Here is a 13,609-nt window from a genome sequence, read left to right as displayed (position 1 = left end):
AATAGCAAAGGATTTGAACAAACACATCACAGAATAAAATATGGGAGTGATCAATAAACACATGAAAAGTGTTCAGTAGCATTAATCAATAGAAAAATCCAATGTGAAACCACAATTGGATACTATTTTATATGTAGCAGAATGGCTAAAATTTAAAAATGAAAAAAGGAACATATAACTGAGTATTTATATGGAAAAATGAATAATAATCCTATCCTCATTCTATAAAAATAAAATCATCATAATCATCATTTAAGAGATAAAATAACCATAAAACCTAGAACCATAAATTTTCTAGAAGAAAGCATAGAAGAATGCGTTTAATGACCTTGATGTCATAGATTAGCACATAGTAGCTAGCACGTGCTGCATAGTAGCAGGATGAAAAGCATTAGATTTTATAACCAGCTTTGAGAATCTTTGCCATGTCCAATAAAGTTAAGAATACATCTACTCGATGACTCAGTATTTTTACTCCTAAGTATTTAATACAAAGGTCAATGAATACAAAAAATATTTTTACAAGAACGTTCATAGTATTTTAAGTCTTAATAACAAGAAATGAAAAACCCAAATATCCATCAACAGCAAAGTTAGTTAGCTATCCATGATTCATTAAAACAATAGAATACTGCTTGGTATAAAATGTAATAGACTGATACACATAAAGAAAGCATATAAAGAATCTTATAGATATTATGCAAAGTGAATAAAACTAGAAGCAAAAAAAGATGACATAGTATATGATTTCATTTAGTAAAATAGTCAAAAATAACCTACAGTGGTAGAAGTAAGATAGCAATTGCTTCTGTGAAAAGGGGTTTGACTGAAAAAAAGATTGTTATAAGGGAAATTTCCAGGGTGATTAATTTGTTTTGGGTGGTGAAAGCTCATCAAACAGATAATGTAAGAAAAGTACATTTTATAGTGTGTGATTTATTCTTTGATTTAAAAATAATTTGCTGAAGTTTCACTTATAAAGGGGTTGGTTAGGGTAGAGTCTTAATTTACTTGAATAGTGTCCATTGTTTATTAAGCTCAGAGCATGGTTACACTGACTTGGGGAGGATGAGACCTCACCCACTAAACTAAGAAAGGGAGGAAGGCAGGAAGGAAGGCAGGCAAGCGAACAAACAGAAGCACTTGAATTTTTGTTTCTCTTTTGTATAACTAACAAATATTTATTGAGCGCCTGTTCTGTCCTCTATTTAGGCTTTGGAAATAGAGTGATAAATAAGTCAAATGACTCACTGCCTTCACAAAGCTTCTAGTGGGGAGAAATTAATTAAGTGTACAATGTCAAATATTCCACTTGAATTGAACCAAGGCAGTCCACACTGAGAAGGTATTTGAGTAAGCTAAAAATGAACAATGAAGGAAACCACTTAGAATTTTTTGACAAAAGATATTAATTTAAAGATTTGTTTTGATAGTGAAGATAAATTATATTTTACATGTTATAGTTTTTATTTTGTTATTTTATGTAAAATGGTATGAAAATACTGAAGACAAACATGATTTTTTAAATATAATGTATCATTACTTTTATTTGTGAAAAAATAGAGTTTTGGCATCAATGTAGGGACTGGAATTTGGGAGGATATTATTATCTGATACATAAACAAAATTATACTCTTACAAAACCAAATGATGCTATTAGGAAATTTTACAGTCACTTGTCAGAATTTCTTACACATAAGAGAGGATCTAGGGTTTCCATTCCTTGCATATGTTTAGAGTGTCACCCTGGACTTCTGCTAATGCTGAACATCTGTGTTTTGTTTTCACTGAAGGATGTCTCATTTGGACTGCCAAAAGAGAAGGGGGTCATTAGTTATTCAATAATGTGAAGTTATCCAGCAGAGTATCCCTGTATGAGGAATATTAATGTCAGTAAATTCATAGCCACTACAATTAATCCTAAGGATTGCTTCATACTGGGAGTCATTTTAGGCATAGTTTCAAAGGAGAATGCCAAACTATCACAAATCTCAAAATAAAAACAGAATCCATTTTATACAGCATTTACTGCTTGGGAAATATTTTTAAGCTGATATTTTCTGAATACTAAAGTGAAAACATAAAGAATGAACAAGGTAGGTACTTATGTGTCTGCTGAGTTCCCAAGATTCAAATTATGTTTAATGTAGCTTGTGTTCATGTATTTTGGTGAAAGATGAATACTTCATGTGACTTCTCTCTATTAATTTGTTTATTTGATTATTTTATAAATTACAACAAATCATTATCCATCATGCTGAACTGGAAACTTACAATTTTATGTGAAAGAACATATTCCAGAAGAGAAACAAGCTGCTGTACATTACATGTCATTAATATCCTTATTATACATGATAATGTATAAAACAAATTCACTATAATTTGAATTATTTTGATCATACATAAGCTAAAGGTACTATTACAGGTATTGATATGAATAGTTGGAATAAGTGGTTCATTCTTTTTGCTGCTTAATATATCTTTAATATTCATGTTTGTGCTCTTCTAAAATGTATAAATATAATGCAAACATATCTTCCTAAAATGCAAAAGTGACCTTTTATATTTGATAATTAAAGACTCTTTGGGAGACTATTAGTAAGATAGTTGGTGATTTTTAATATTTAGGTACATATTATATAAGCATTTATTCAATATATGTGTGTACTGTAGGCTATCTGAGTCAGCTGTCTGACTCTTTGTGGCCCCATGGACTGTAGCTGGCCAGCCTCCTCTGTCCATGGGATTTTCCAGGCAAGAATATCGGAGTGGCTTGCCATGCTCTCCACCAGGGGATCTTCCTGATCTAGGGACAGAACTCGCAACTCTTACATCTCCTGCACTGGCAGGCGGGATCTTTAACATTAGCACCACCTTAGAAACCCTATGTACACCTATATTCACTCACTATAGTCACACTTTGAATTTAAAGGTAATACAAACAAATAACTGATATTCACAGAAGAAATGGAATAACATAGTGACACATAGCAGCACAGAGATTATATTGACCAAATCTTTATTTTTAAAATGGAAACAGTTTTAATTTTGTCTTCCTGCTTCTTAGTTTTGTATATTATAAAATCAAAGTTTTATTAAAATAAAAGAGTGCATGGAAAGATTGCTTATATGTGTGTGTGTGTGTGTTCAGTGTCTCTTTATATAAATATAATTAAATTGCTTATATATTTGGTGATTATTCATTATAAGCTACCAGTAAAACTTTGTTTCAAGACACTGTTTATCTTTGAACATGTGACTCTGAAATACATGAGGTATTGCTCAAATTGGTTATCCCATATCTTTCTACCATGTGTCTATTTGACCTCTACTATTATTTTCCAGCCCTCCAGTTATACATGTGCAAGGTTTGAATCACAATTTGTTGTTGTTCAGTCACTCAATCATGTCTGACTCTTTGCAGCATGGACTGCAGCATTCCAGGCTTCCCTATCCTTCACTATCTCTCAGAGTTTGCTCAAACTCACTCATATCCATTGAGGCAATGATGCCATTCAACTATTTCATCTTCTGTCACCCCCCTCTCCTTCTGCCCTCAGTCTTACCCAGCATCAGAGTCTTTTCCAATGAGTCGGCCTTTGCATTAGGTGGCTGAAGTATTGGAGCTTCAACTTCAACATCAGTCCTCCTAGTGAATATTCAAGTCTGTCACTGTTTCCATTTCTCTTCATCTTTGCCATGAAGTGATAGAACTGGAGCCATGATATTAGTTTTTTGAATGTTGAGTTTTAAGTCAGCTTTTTCACTTTTTTTTTTCCATCTTCATTAAGAGGTTCCTTAGTTCCTCTTCACTTTCTGATATTAGGATTTTTTCATGCATATATGAGATTATTGATACTGCTTGATTCCAGTTTGTGATTCATCCAGCCCGGCATTTCACATGATGTACTCTACATAGAAGTTAAATCAGCAGGGTGACGATATACAGGCTTGAAATACTCCTCTCCCAATATTGAAGCGGTCCATTGTTCCAATTAGAACAGTCCAGTTCTAACTGTTGCTTCTTGACCTGCATACAGATTTCTCAAGAGGCAGGTAAGATAGTCTGGTATTCTTGTCTTTTTAGGAATTTCCACAGTTTCTTGTGATCCACACAATCAAAGACATTAGTGTAGTCAGTGAAGCAGAAGTAGATGTTTTTCTGGAATTCTCATGCTTTTTCTATGACCCAATGGATGTTGGCAATTTAATCTGTGCTTTCTCTAAATCCAGCTTGTACATCTGGAAGTTCTTAGTTCCCATACTGTTGAAGCCTATATTGAAGAATTTTGAGCATTACCTTTCTAGCATATGTGAAATGATTGCAATTGTGTGGTAGTTTGAACATTCTTTGGCGTTGTCCTTCTTTGGGATTTGAATGAAAAACTGACCTTTTGCAGTTCCATGGCCACTCCTGGGTTTTCCAAATTTGCTGACACATTGAGTGCAACACTTTAACAGCATCATCTTTTAGGATTTCAAATAGCTCAGCTGAAGTTCTATCATCTGCACTACTCTGTTCATCAAGGTCCAACTGACTTTACACAACAAGATGTCTGGCTCTAGGTGAGTGATCACACCATAATGGTTATTTGGGTCATGAAGACCTTTTGTGTGTAGTTCTTCTGTGTATTCTTGCCACCTCTTAATATCTTCTGTTTCTGTTAGGTACACACAGTTTCTCTCCTTCATTGTGTCCATCTCTGCATAGAATGTTGCCTTGCTATCTCTAATTTTCTTTAAGAGATTTCTAGCCTTTCCCAATCTACAGTTTGCCTCTACTTCTTTGCATTGTTCACTTAAGAATGCTTTCTTTTCTCTCCTTGCTATTCTTTGAAACTCTACATTCAAATGGGTATCACATCTTTCCTTTTTTTCTTTGCCTTTCATTTCTCTTCTTTTCTCAGCTATCTGTAAGGCCTCCTCAGACAACTAATTTGTCTTGTTACATTTCTTTTACTTGGGGATGGTTTTGGTCACTTCCTCCTGTACAATGTTATAATCCTCTGTCCATAGTTTTTTAGGCATTCTGTCTGTCAGATGTAATCCTTTGAGTCTGTTTGTTCCTTCCACTGCATAATCATAACGGATTTGATTTAGGTCATACCTGAATGACCTAGTGGTTTTCCCTGCTTTCTTCAATTTAAGTCTGACTTTTGCAATAATGAGTTCATGATCTGAGCCACAATCAGCTCCCAGTCTTGTTTTTGCCGACTGTATAGAGCTTTTCCATCTCATGTTGCAAAGAATAAAATCAATTTGATTTTAGTTTTGACCATCTGTCCATATGTTGAATTGTTTCTTGTGTCGTTGAAAGAAGTTGTTTGCTATGAGCATTGCATTGAATCACCATACAGAGACTAAATAATTAAAAGAAATATTGGCTCACTTAACTTATCTAACCTTATGTTTTTCCATAGGAGGACGTCAAAAAGGAATATTTGCAAAAGGAACTAAAGAGGGAATGGAAAAATTTCAAGGTACAATACCATGTATTGCAACAAATATTTAGGATAGCTATTCTTCAAACTGCATTAAATTAGTAATAGCTTTTCCAAAGAGTATGAATATTAAAGAAAGTGAATTTTTTATTATAATAAAAGGATGTTAAAGGCAATATTTTTACTAAAATATCAATTGTTCTTTATATATTAATACTGTTGTGTAAGAAACATATCAAATAAATTTGTAGTAACCTTTTTTTCTCTTAGAGGGAAGATTATGCATTTAGTACCTACTGTGTGTTTAAATTGTGTATGCTGCATCATTTAACCCCAAGAACTCCTGTGATTACTTTTCTTATTTTATGGAAGAGGAAACCAAAGACTGGAGGTTAAGGAAATTGTTCAAGAAACAGAGATAGTATAACTTCCAGTGAAACAGTGGGTAAAACAGTTGTAAATATTTTATTCGTGTATATCACTAAATATTTGTATGTTTAAAAGCAAAAATGGTATAACTCTGAAGGCTGTGTCACAACTGAGACACACAAGCTCTGATATGTGCAAAAAAAAAAAAAATCAAAGGGAACACAAAATAAAGTTCTAAGACAATGCACCACCTTTTAGAGTAGCAAACTCTTTCTTTTTCTGACTAACACAGTAGAGTATTGTGTGAGACACCACATCATCAGTATGGAGTAAAAATTTCATACATTTTAAATGGGACATCTTATTTTTCAAAAATGCTCTGATAGACACCTCCAATAAAAAGAAGGAAGGGTAAATGTGTTTCAAACAGTTCAACCCACCACAGGTAAGTGCTGCTCAGCTACTATAAGACGTAAAGCCTAGAAAATGTCTCTACTCTGTGCTGTAGTCGTGTGGGGTGGGGGAATCTACCTCATACTTAGAAAAGACAAATGTGTTACAAAGATTTTTCAAATATTATTTCTGCTGAGAGAACAGTGAAACAAAAGGTAGAATGAATCCCTACATCAAAATACTACCTTCTATAACCATGCGCAACAGTGTCATCTTTGGGCTGAATGACAGCTTGCTCTTGCCATAGTAAATTTCTAATTCAGTTTTCTGGATAAGCTCTTTTTTTATGTTTTCTCATATTCTTGTCAATGAGCTTTGATTTTACTCCCACTGGGAATTTTCATTGCTTCAAATATTATAATTTACCAAAAATATAAGGTTAAATCTATTACTGAAATATATAGTATTTTTTCTTTTAAATTCTAGTTCTTTCTAAAATAAAGTTAGGATCATTTCTATGCTTACACACAAAATATAAATGAATAAATAAATAAATAAGGCTATTTTAATATTTTCCAATTTTCCTTGAAGAAATCTAAATCTTTTAAAAAGATAATTTGCCTATTATTTTGTAAGAATTTTGCCCCTACCAAAATCTCCTGTCTGCTGAACTTTCAATTCTCTAAAAGACCATTCTCTCTCTTATCTAAAACACCTTTACCTGAATTAATTTATAACTGCTAATTTTCAGTTTAACTACTACACTGTAATTTCAATAAGGGAAAGAGATTGACAGGCACAGTGCCTGTCACATAATGGGAACTCGATAATTATGAAAAATGAATGAATTATATACACACTACCAGCAGATGCCTTTGCTATTGAAATGATCTTGAATAAGGGTGTCATAAGTTTGTTGATGTCACTCCAATTCTATGAGGGAATCCTTGGAAAATCTGGGAGTTCAAAGTCCTTCTGCCAAGCTGTTTTTTCCTTTAATAATTTTCTGCTGTAGAAACATTGTTATTGTGAAACAAAACTCCATCTCAGATGGGACTTAGATCAGGAGTTGAACCCAAAATCCCCACCTTAGGAGGGGACTCAAATCCTCTGTCTTCTAATTAGAATGGCTCACCTGGTGTTGAGACTTACTGAAGCCCAGGTTCTTTTGCCTCATCACAGAAAAAATTCAGGATGAGGCAAAGGGATAAGGTGGATAGGCAAACAGTGAGTTTATTAGTATCAAAAGTTTGTGAAAAAATACAAATGGGCAGGTAAGGGAACACAGTCCCAAGAACTAAGAAGGCTGCATTTTTTTTTTCATCAAAGGAAACATGGGGAGGGAAGATCATCTTCTTTCTCATTCTTTGCTAGGCATCAAGGTTTACATCATTTGTTTCTCCCTTGACCCCATATGGTCTAACCAAAACTGTCACGTCACTATTTAAATTATATGCATATTAGCAAAAAGGTGGTAACATGATACTAAAATACAGTAATTCATCTCAGATTCCTGTATAATGTCGCCTATAACCTAGATTCTTTCCCCTACATTTCTGACTTGGCTACATGCAAAATTCTACCCTTCAAGGACCGTTAATTCTGACTTCATGCAGTAAGATTCACATCTCTTGTCTATTGTTTTTAACTATTAGGATTTTTAAATTTTATTTTATTGTGTTTTAAATATTAGGTTTTGGGTTTTTTTAAAGTATTTTAAGCTTTTAAAGTATTTTTTTAAGTATTACAGTTTTTATTCTATTTTGTTGTGTTTTACCTATTAGGATTTGTGACTTGAGTGTACCTGGCCCATGAATGTGCCTAGTCTTCCTTCAAGGTAGAGTAGATTGTAGATTGGATTCTTTCCTTGAGTGTTTATTAGCCTACAACAGTCTCCTAAGCTCACTTAAAATTCATTTCCTGTCTTTAACCCTCTAGTGAGATTTCTAAACTAACTATAATATTCAATTATTCTCTACCAACTGCATATTTAGAAAATGATTCATAGAACTTCTAGCCGGATGTGTAAGACTATCAGATTTATTAAAGTTTATTGTGGAAACAATTTAAGAAGAGCTATTCACAAAGTTGTCCTTAAGGTTGTTGCTGTTTTCTCAAGTCCTTAAATATAGATTGCTTGCAAGTTCATCTGTCACAGGAATTACTGTTAAACATGTTCTGTTACTTAACATTTGATGATAAGTCCTGACAAGATTTGTTATAGAGCCAAGGAGTAGCCATGGCACAACATTGATTTCTTTTCTATATGGTAACACCTATGTCTGGGGACCGTGTAATTTCCTTGGTTTTGAATCGCCGCAGCAAAGATTTGAAACAGCAGATCAATATTACAGCTTGGTTACAACTCAGTTTTATTCAACAAGCAAAGGACAGTACACCCTTGAGGCGTTAGGGCAAGCTGACCCCAAAGGAGAGACCTCAATCTGTCTTGGTTTCCTCCTTTTATATGTTTGTCTCCCTCCCGCCTTGAGCCTGCCCTATGCAAATTGGGCTGGCCGAGAAGGAGGCATGTTTGTTTCACATGAGGTTATCATTCTGGTCCATTGATCTTCTTGTGTTCCATTTTCACGACCTTTTTCCTTTCTTTGTCTTTTACCCACTGCCATTTTGAACTCCTTTCTCCTATTTAACTACCTAACACCTAGACCTTAAAAAAAAAAAAAAAATTCTGTGTCAACGGGAACATCAGATTTCATTTTAATAGTCTATAGACCTAATAGACTTTTCTGGTGGCTCAGACGGCAAAGCGTCTGCCTACAATGCAGGACACCCGGGTTCGATCCCTGGGTAGGGAAGATCCTCTGGAGAAGGAAATGGCAACCCACTCCAGTATTCATTCTTGCTTGGAAAATCCCATGGGAGGAGCCTGGTCGGCTACAGTCCATGGGGTTGCAAAGAGTCGTATACGACTGAGCAACTTTACTTACTTATAGACCTTATACTTACACTAACAAGAAGAGACTGTGAACTTAGATATTTATCCTTTCTAGGGCTAGAAATGTATATAGAAATACAGCTAGAAATGTATGTATTCTATAGATTTGTTGTTGTTGTTGTGTTATAAAACTGGAGCTAAAAACCAATTAGAAATTGTATGAACCAATGCATAGGTGTACACAATGGTGTGATTCATATATTTTTGCCTTTTCATACTGAAAAAAGATGAATCACAAGCTGGAATCAAGATTGCTAGACAATATCAACAACCTCAGATATGCAGATGATATCACTTTAATGGCAGAAAGCAGAAGGAACTAAAGAGCCTCTTGATAAGGGTAAAAGAGAATAGTGAAAAAGCTGCCATGAAACTCATCATTCAAAAAATTAAGATCATGGTGTCCAGGCCCATCGCATCATGGCAAATAGAAGGGGAAAAAGTGGAAGCAATGACAGATTTTATTTTCTTGGGCTTCAGAATCACTGCAGATGGTGACCACAGTCATGAAATTAAACCACTCTTGCTCCTTAGAAGGAAAGTTATGACAAAGCTAGACTGCATATTAAAAAGCAGAGATGCCACTTTGTCAACAAAGGTCTGTCCAATCAAAGCTATGGTTTTCTAGTAGTCATGTATGAATGTGAGAGATAGACCATAAAGAAGGCTGAGCACCAAAGAACTGATGCTTTTGAACTGTGGTGTTGGAGATGACTTTTGAGAGTCCCTTGGCCTGCAAGGAGATCTAACCAGTCAATCCTAAAGGAAATCAACCCTGAATATTCATTGGAAGGACTGTTGCTGAAGCTGAAGCTCCAGAACTTTAGCCATCTGATGTGAGAAGCCAACACATTGGAAAAGACCTTGATGCTGGGAAAGACTGAAGGTAAAGGAGAAGTAGGTGGCTGAGAATGAGATGGTTAGTAGCATCACTGACACAATAGACACGAATTTGAGTACACTCTGGGACATAATGGAGGACAGAGGTGTGGTATAGTTCATGGGGTTGCAAAGAGATGGTCACAAAGAGTGACTGAATAAGAACACAATTGTGTGTTAATCAACATGTTAAGTAAACTACTCCTCTCCCTCTCACAACAAAGCAAAACAAAGAAACAAACAAAAACCCTGTTTTCATGGTGCAAATCATCTCTTCATAGCCAATTTCAAGCTCCAAACATGATGTCACTGTTCATGCAGTTGGAAAGAGATGTGCCCATTTGACTCTCATGAGATATGAACTGGCTTTAACACACAAGAATTTCCTGATGTCTGTGAGATTAGGTGCTGATGAGGTAGAAATTACTAGGCAGTCAGTATAGGACTCTAAGACCTCCTCTTGTTTTCAGTGAATATCTCGCTCCATTAACCTAAAGCTATACCCTTTGTCCAGAATTCCCGGAATTTGGGCCTGATAAATTATCAGCACTCAGATCTAGGGAAGAGCAGCAATTAATTTCTGTTCCATATGCCTGAGGGAAAAACAACTGATGATCATTAATCTTTAACCCTCATACCTGGTCCATTGTAAAACGGCCAGGGGGCATGAGCAAGAGTGGAGGTTAAACTGAAGATCAAGAGAAGCCATCAGGACTTAACACAATGTTAAGTTAAACATTGTGACCTTTAAACTGCTTTTTGTTTAGTGGCTTCAGTCCTGTCCAACTCTTAGGCGAGCCCAGGTATTGCAGCCGCCAGGCACTGGGATTCTTCAGGCAAGAATATGGTGTGGGTTGCCATTTCTTTCTCCAAAGTGACTGATTAGAAATGACATATTTTAAGAACAGGAGCCAACCAAAAATGTACATATTAAAACTGGTAAGGATATAAACTGCTGTAATCCCACCTTTGGGGGACTCTTTACCGCCCCCCGCTCCCCTCCCCCAGTATCTATGCTGAGAGCTTTGTACTTTCCTTCTCTTTAATACATTCTATTTGCTTGCTACTGTGTTTGTGAAGTTCCCATTTAACTTACACAAATCTGACTTAAACACTAGGTCCAGGAAGGTGGCTTTAAGAATTTCCAGAGAGTAAAGAAAGTGCAAATGAGAAAAGGAGCCATTCTACCTAGACTGGTTGAGTCATTCTACCCCACCTCCTGAGAGATGAGGTGGAAACTAAACACTATTTTGGAAGATCAAGTAAAATGTAGAAATTTGGGGGATACTTGTTTATAAACTGAAATATCATTTTCTAAGTGTTTTATACATGTGTCTCCCTCTTTTTTTCTTTTATTTAAAGGTGCTCCTGAATAGAACCACACAATACAGAATAGCATTACCTGCATATGAAAATAAACACTTAATGTAAACTTGAATATAGAAGTGAGAAAAGAATAATTTGACAAATTACTTTCTAATGCCTTTTCAGTTTTCAATTTCAGATTTAAAATATTGGATCCTTCAGTAGTTTGAAATAAACGTGATATAATAATAATTCCAATTTATATACTTCACTCAAATTTATTCTCGGGATAGAGATTTGAGATTTTTTGTTTGTTTTGGGTAATTTTGAATACATTTTCAAAAGGTGATTTTGCAATTATTTTATTCTATTTGGAATAAATCCCAAATAGAATTCCAAATAGAATAAAATATTACAATTCAAAATAAAATAAAATAATAAAATATTAATAATTATGAATTGAAATAGAATTTTGAGTCAGAGCAGAAATCTATTCTACCATAAAAAGACCTAAAGTAAATGAAAACACTACAAAAGTTAGAAAAAAAATTGCATTTCAAAATATCTGGAATAATGGGTCCTTATTAATTTTTAAGCTGTATTTAAATTTTTAATGTAAATATTCAGTAGGTTGCAGAAATAGTAGTTCAAGTCGTGGTCTTTGGTCTACAAGTATAATTTACATGGGTCAAAGGGTTTTATAAATTTTGAAAAAGGGGTGAAGTGGACAGGAGCTGGCAGTTTCATTTCAGTGGACATATTAAATTATTAACGGTATTGGTTACAGTTGTTTAGATTTTTTTAAATCAATCTTTATACTTCGTAAGCCTTTCAGATTAATCAAAGAATATTAATGCTTATTGCTTTCAATAAGAGACACAATGGACACAATTGAGTATATTTCCAAATTGTACCAAAAAAAAACCAAAACGTTATTCCCCAAAATACAAAGAACGTGCAAAAATTTCTCACTCATTTATGTTATAACTAACGTAAGTTTTTCCCTATCCATAAGTCCAGAGCCAAAAATGTATAATTCCGTGGGGAGAAAATTTCATGTAAACTTCAGTATCCAAATGCCCTACTTGCATATGTATTTTTCATTATTGACACATATTTAAATCAGCATTTGCCCTAGTTCTTTGACCCCTAACACTATATCTCTACTATATCTCTTTAAGCAAAATTAAATATCACTTATTCTTCTCTTTTCTAGGTTATATTTCGTTAGTTCCTTCAATTCCCCTCATAAATGCTGTTTCTTTTAATTATTGTGTTGCTCTCTTCTGGACCTTAAATGATTACCATGAGATTACAAAATTAAATTTCGCTTGTTTTGCCTAAGTCTTTAAGTATCAAATTATCATATTAATTGACCTGTTGCCTCAGGCTAGTCTTCATGACTAAAATGAATATGTTATTAACAAGTGAAAATATTTTTCTTTTCCTATTATACCAAAGTTTATCTTTTTATTGTAAAATTGGTATTTTCTTATTCTTCTCATTGAAATTATTATTAAAGGAAATATTAATCATGAATTCTCTGAAATGTATTAAAGTTTTTAAAAGGAGAATTGAGGTTTTTTTTTTTTAACACTTCTTTCTCAACTATTTTTGAGAACATTGTCTCATTATCTGACATTTTACTTCTGTTGATTTCCTGCTGTAGATTTTAAATTTCTTGAAGACCTCCTGTTTACATATGTATGTCCAGAACTAAGCACAGAATGGCATATAGGGAAAACTTCAGTAAGCATTTGTTAAATGATGAAAATTGATATCTGGATAATCAAAATAACTCTATCTTCTGAAATGTAAAAAAAAAAGGAAAATAATAAGGTGTAAACAGTCACTTCTTTTACGGATCTTCTAGATTTCTTTTATGGGAGACACATAAATTATAGAAATATGGACACAAGTGTATGTATAATGTGTGAGAAGTTCTCTAAAGAATGCTGCAAAGGAAAAGAAATAGGTTTATGAAATTTAAAAAGAGGTACATCTAACAGTGCTTTCTTTGACTTAATGGAATTTGCTTTATTATCTTGTTGAAGACTAAACCTAAAATCTTAGTTATATTAAGATAATTTGCTATTTTTGATGCAATTCTATTTAGCACTTTTTATATTTAATTTCTACTGAGGTGAAAATCACATAACATAAACTATTATAAAGAGAGCAACTCAGTGGAATTTAGTACATTCATAATATTGATATTATGCAGTCACAATTTCTTAATTATTTTTAACATCTCAAAAGGAAACCT

At 33.9% G+C, this 13,609-nt stretch overlaps 1 protein-coding gene across 4 annotated transcripts in view; it reads left to right on the top strand.

The window, feature by feature from the left end:
• CNBD1 (cyclic nucleotide binding domain containing 1) overlaps positions 1-13,609 on the top strand; it is a 467,325-nt gene that overhangs the window by 443,093 nt on the left and 10,623 nt on the right. For all 4 annotated transcript variants that reach the window (XM_020915691.2, XM_020915698.2, XM_020915693.2 and 1 more), the window contains one exon: positions 5,421-5,480. In XM_020915691.2, coding sequence (XP_020771350.2) covers positions 5,421-5,480 — 60 coding nt within the window. The remainder of the gene's footprint in view (positions 1-5,420; positions 5,481-13,609) is intronic.

This window comes from Odocoileus virginianus, chromosome 15 (genome assembly GCF_023699985.2).
Source record: "Odocoileus virginianus isolate 20LAN1187 ecotype Illinois chromosome 15, Ovbor_1.2, whole genome shotgun sequence".
NCBI lineage: Eukaryota > Metazoa > Chordata > Mammalia > Artiodactyla > Cervidae > Odocoileus > Odocoileus virginianus.
Note: the sequence above shows the minus strand (reverse complement) of the source record. Positions and strands in the feature narration are given on the sequence as shown.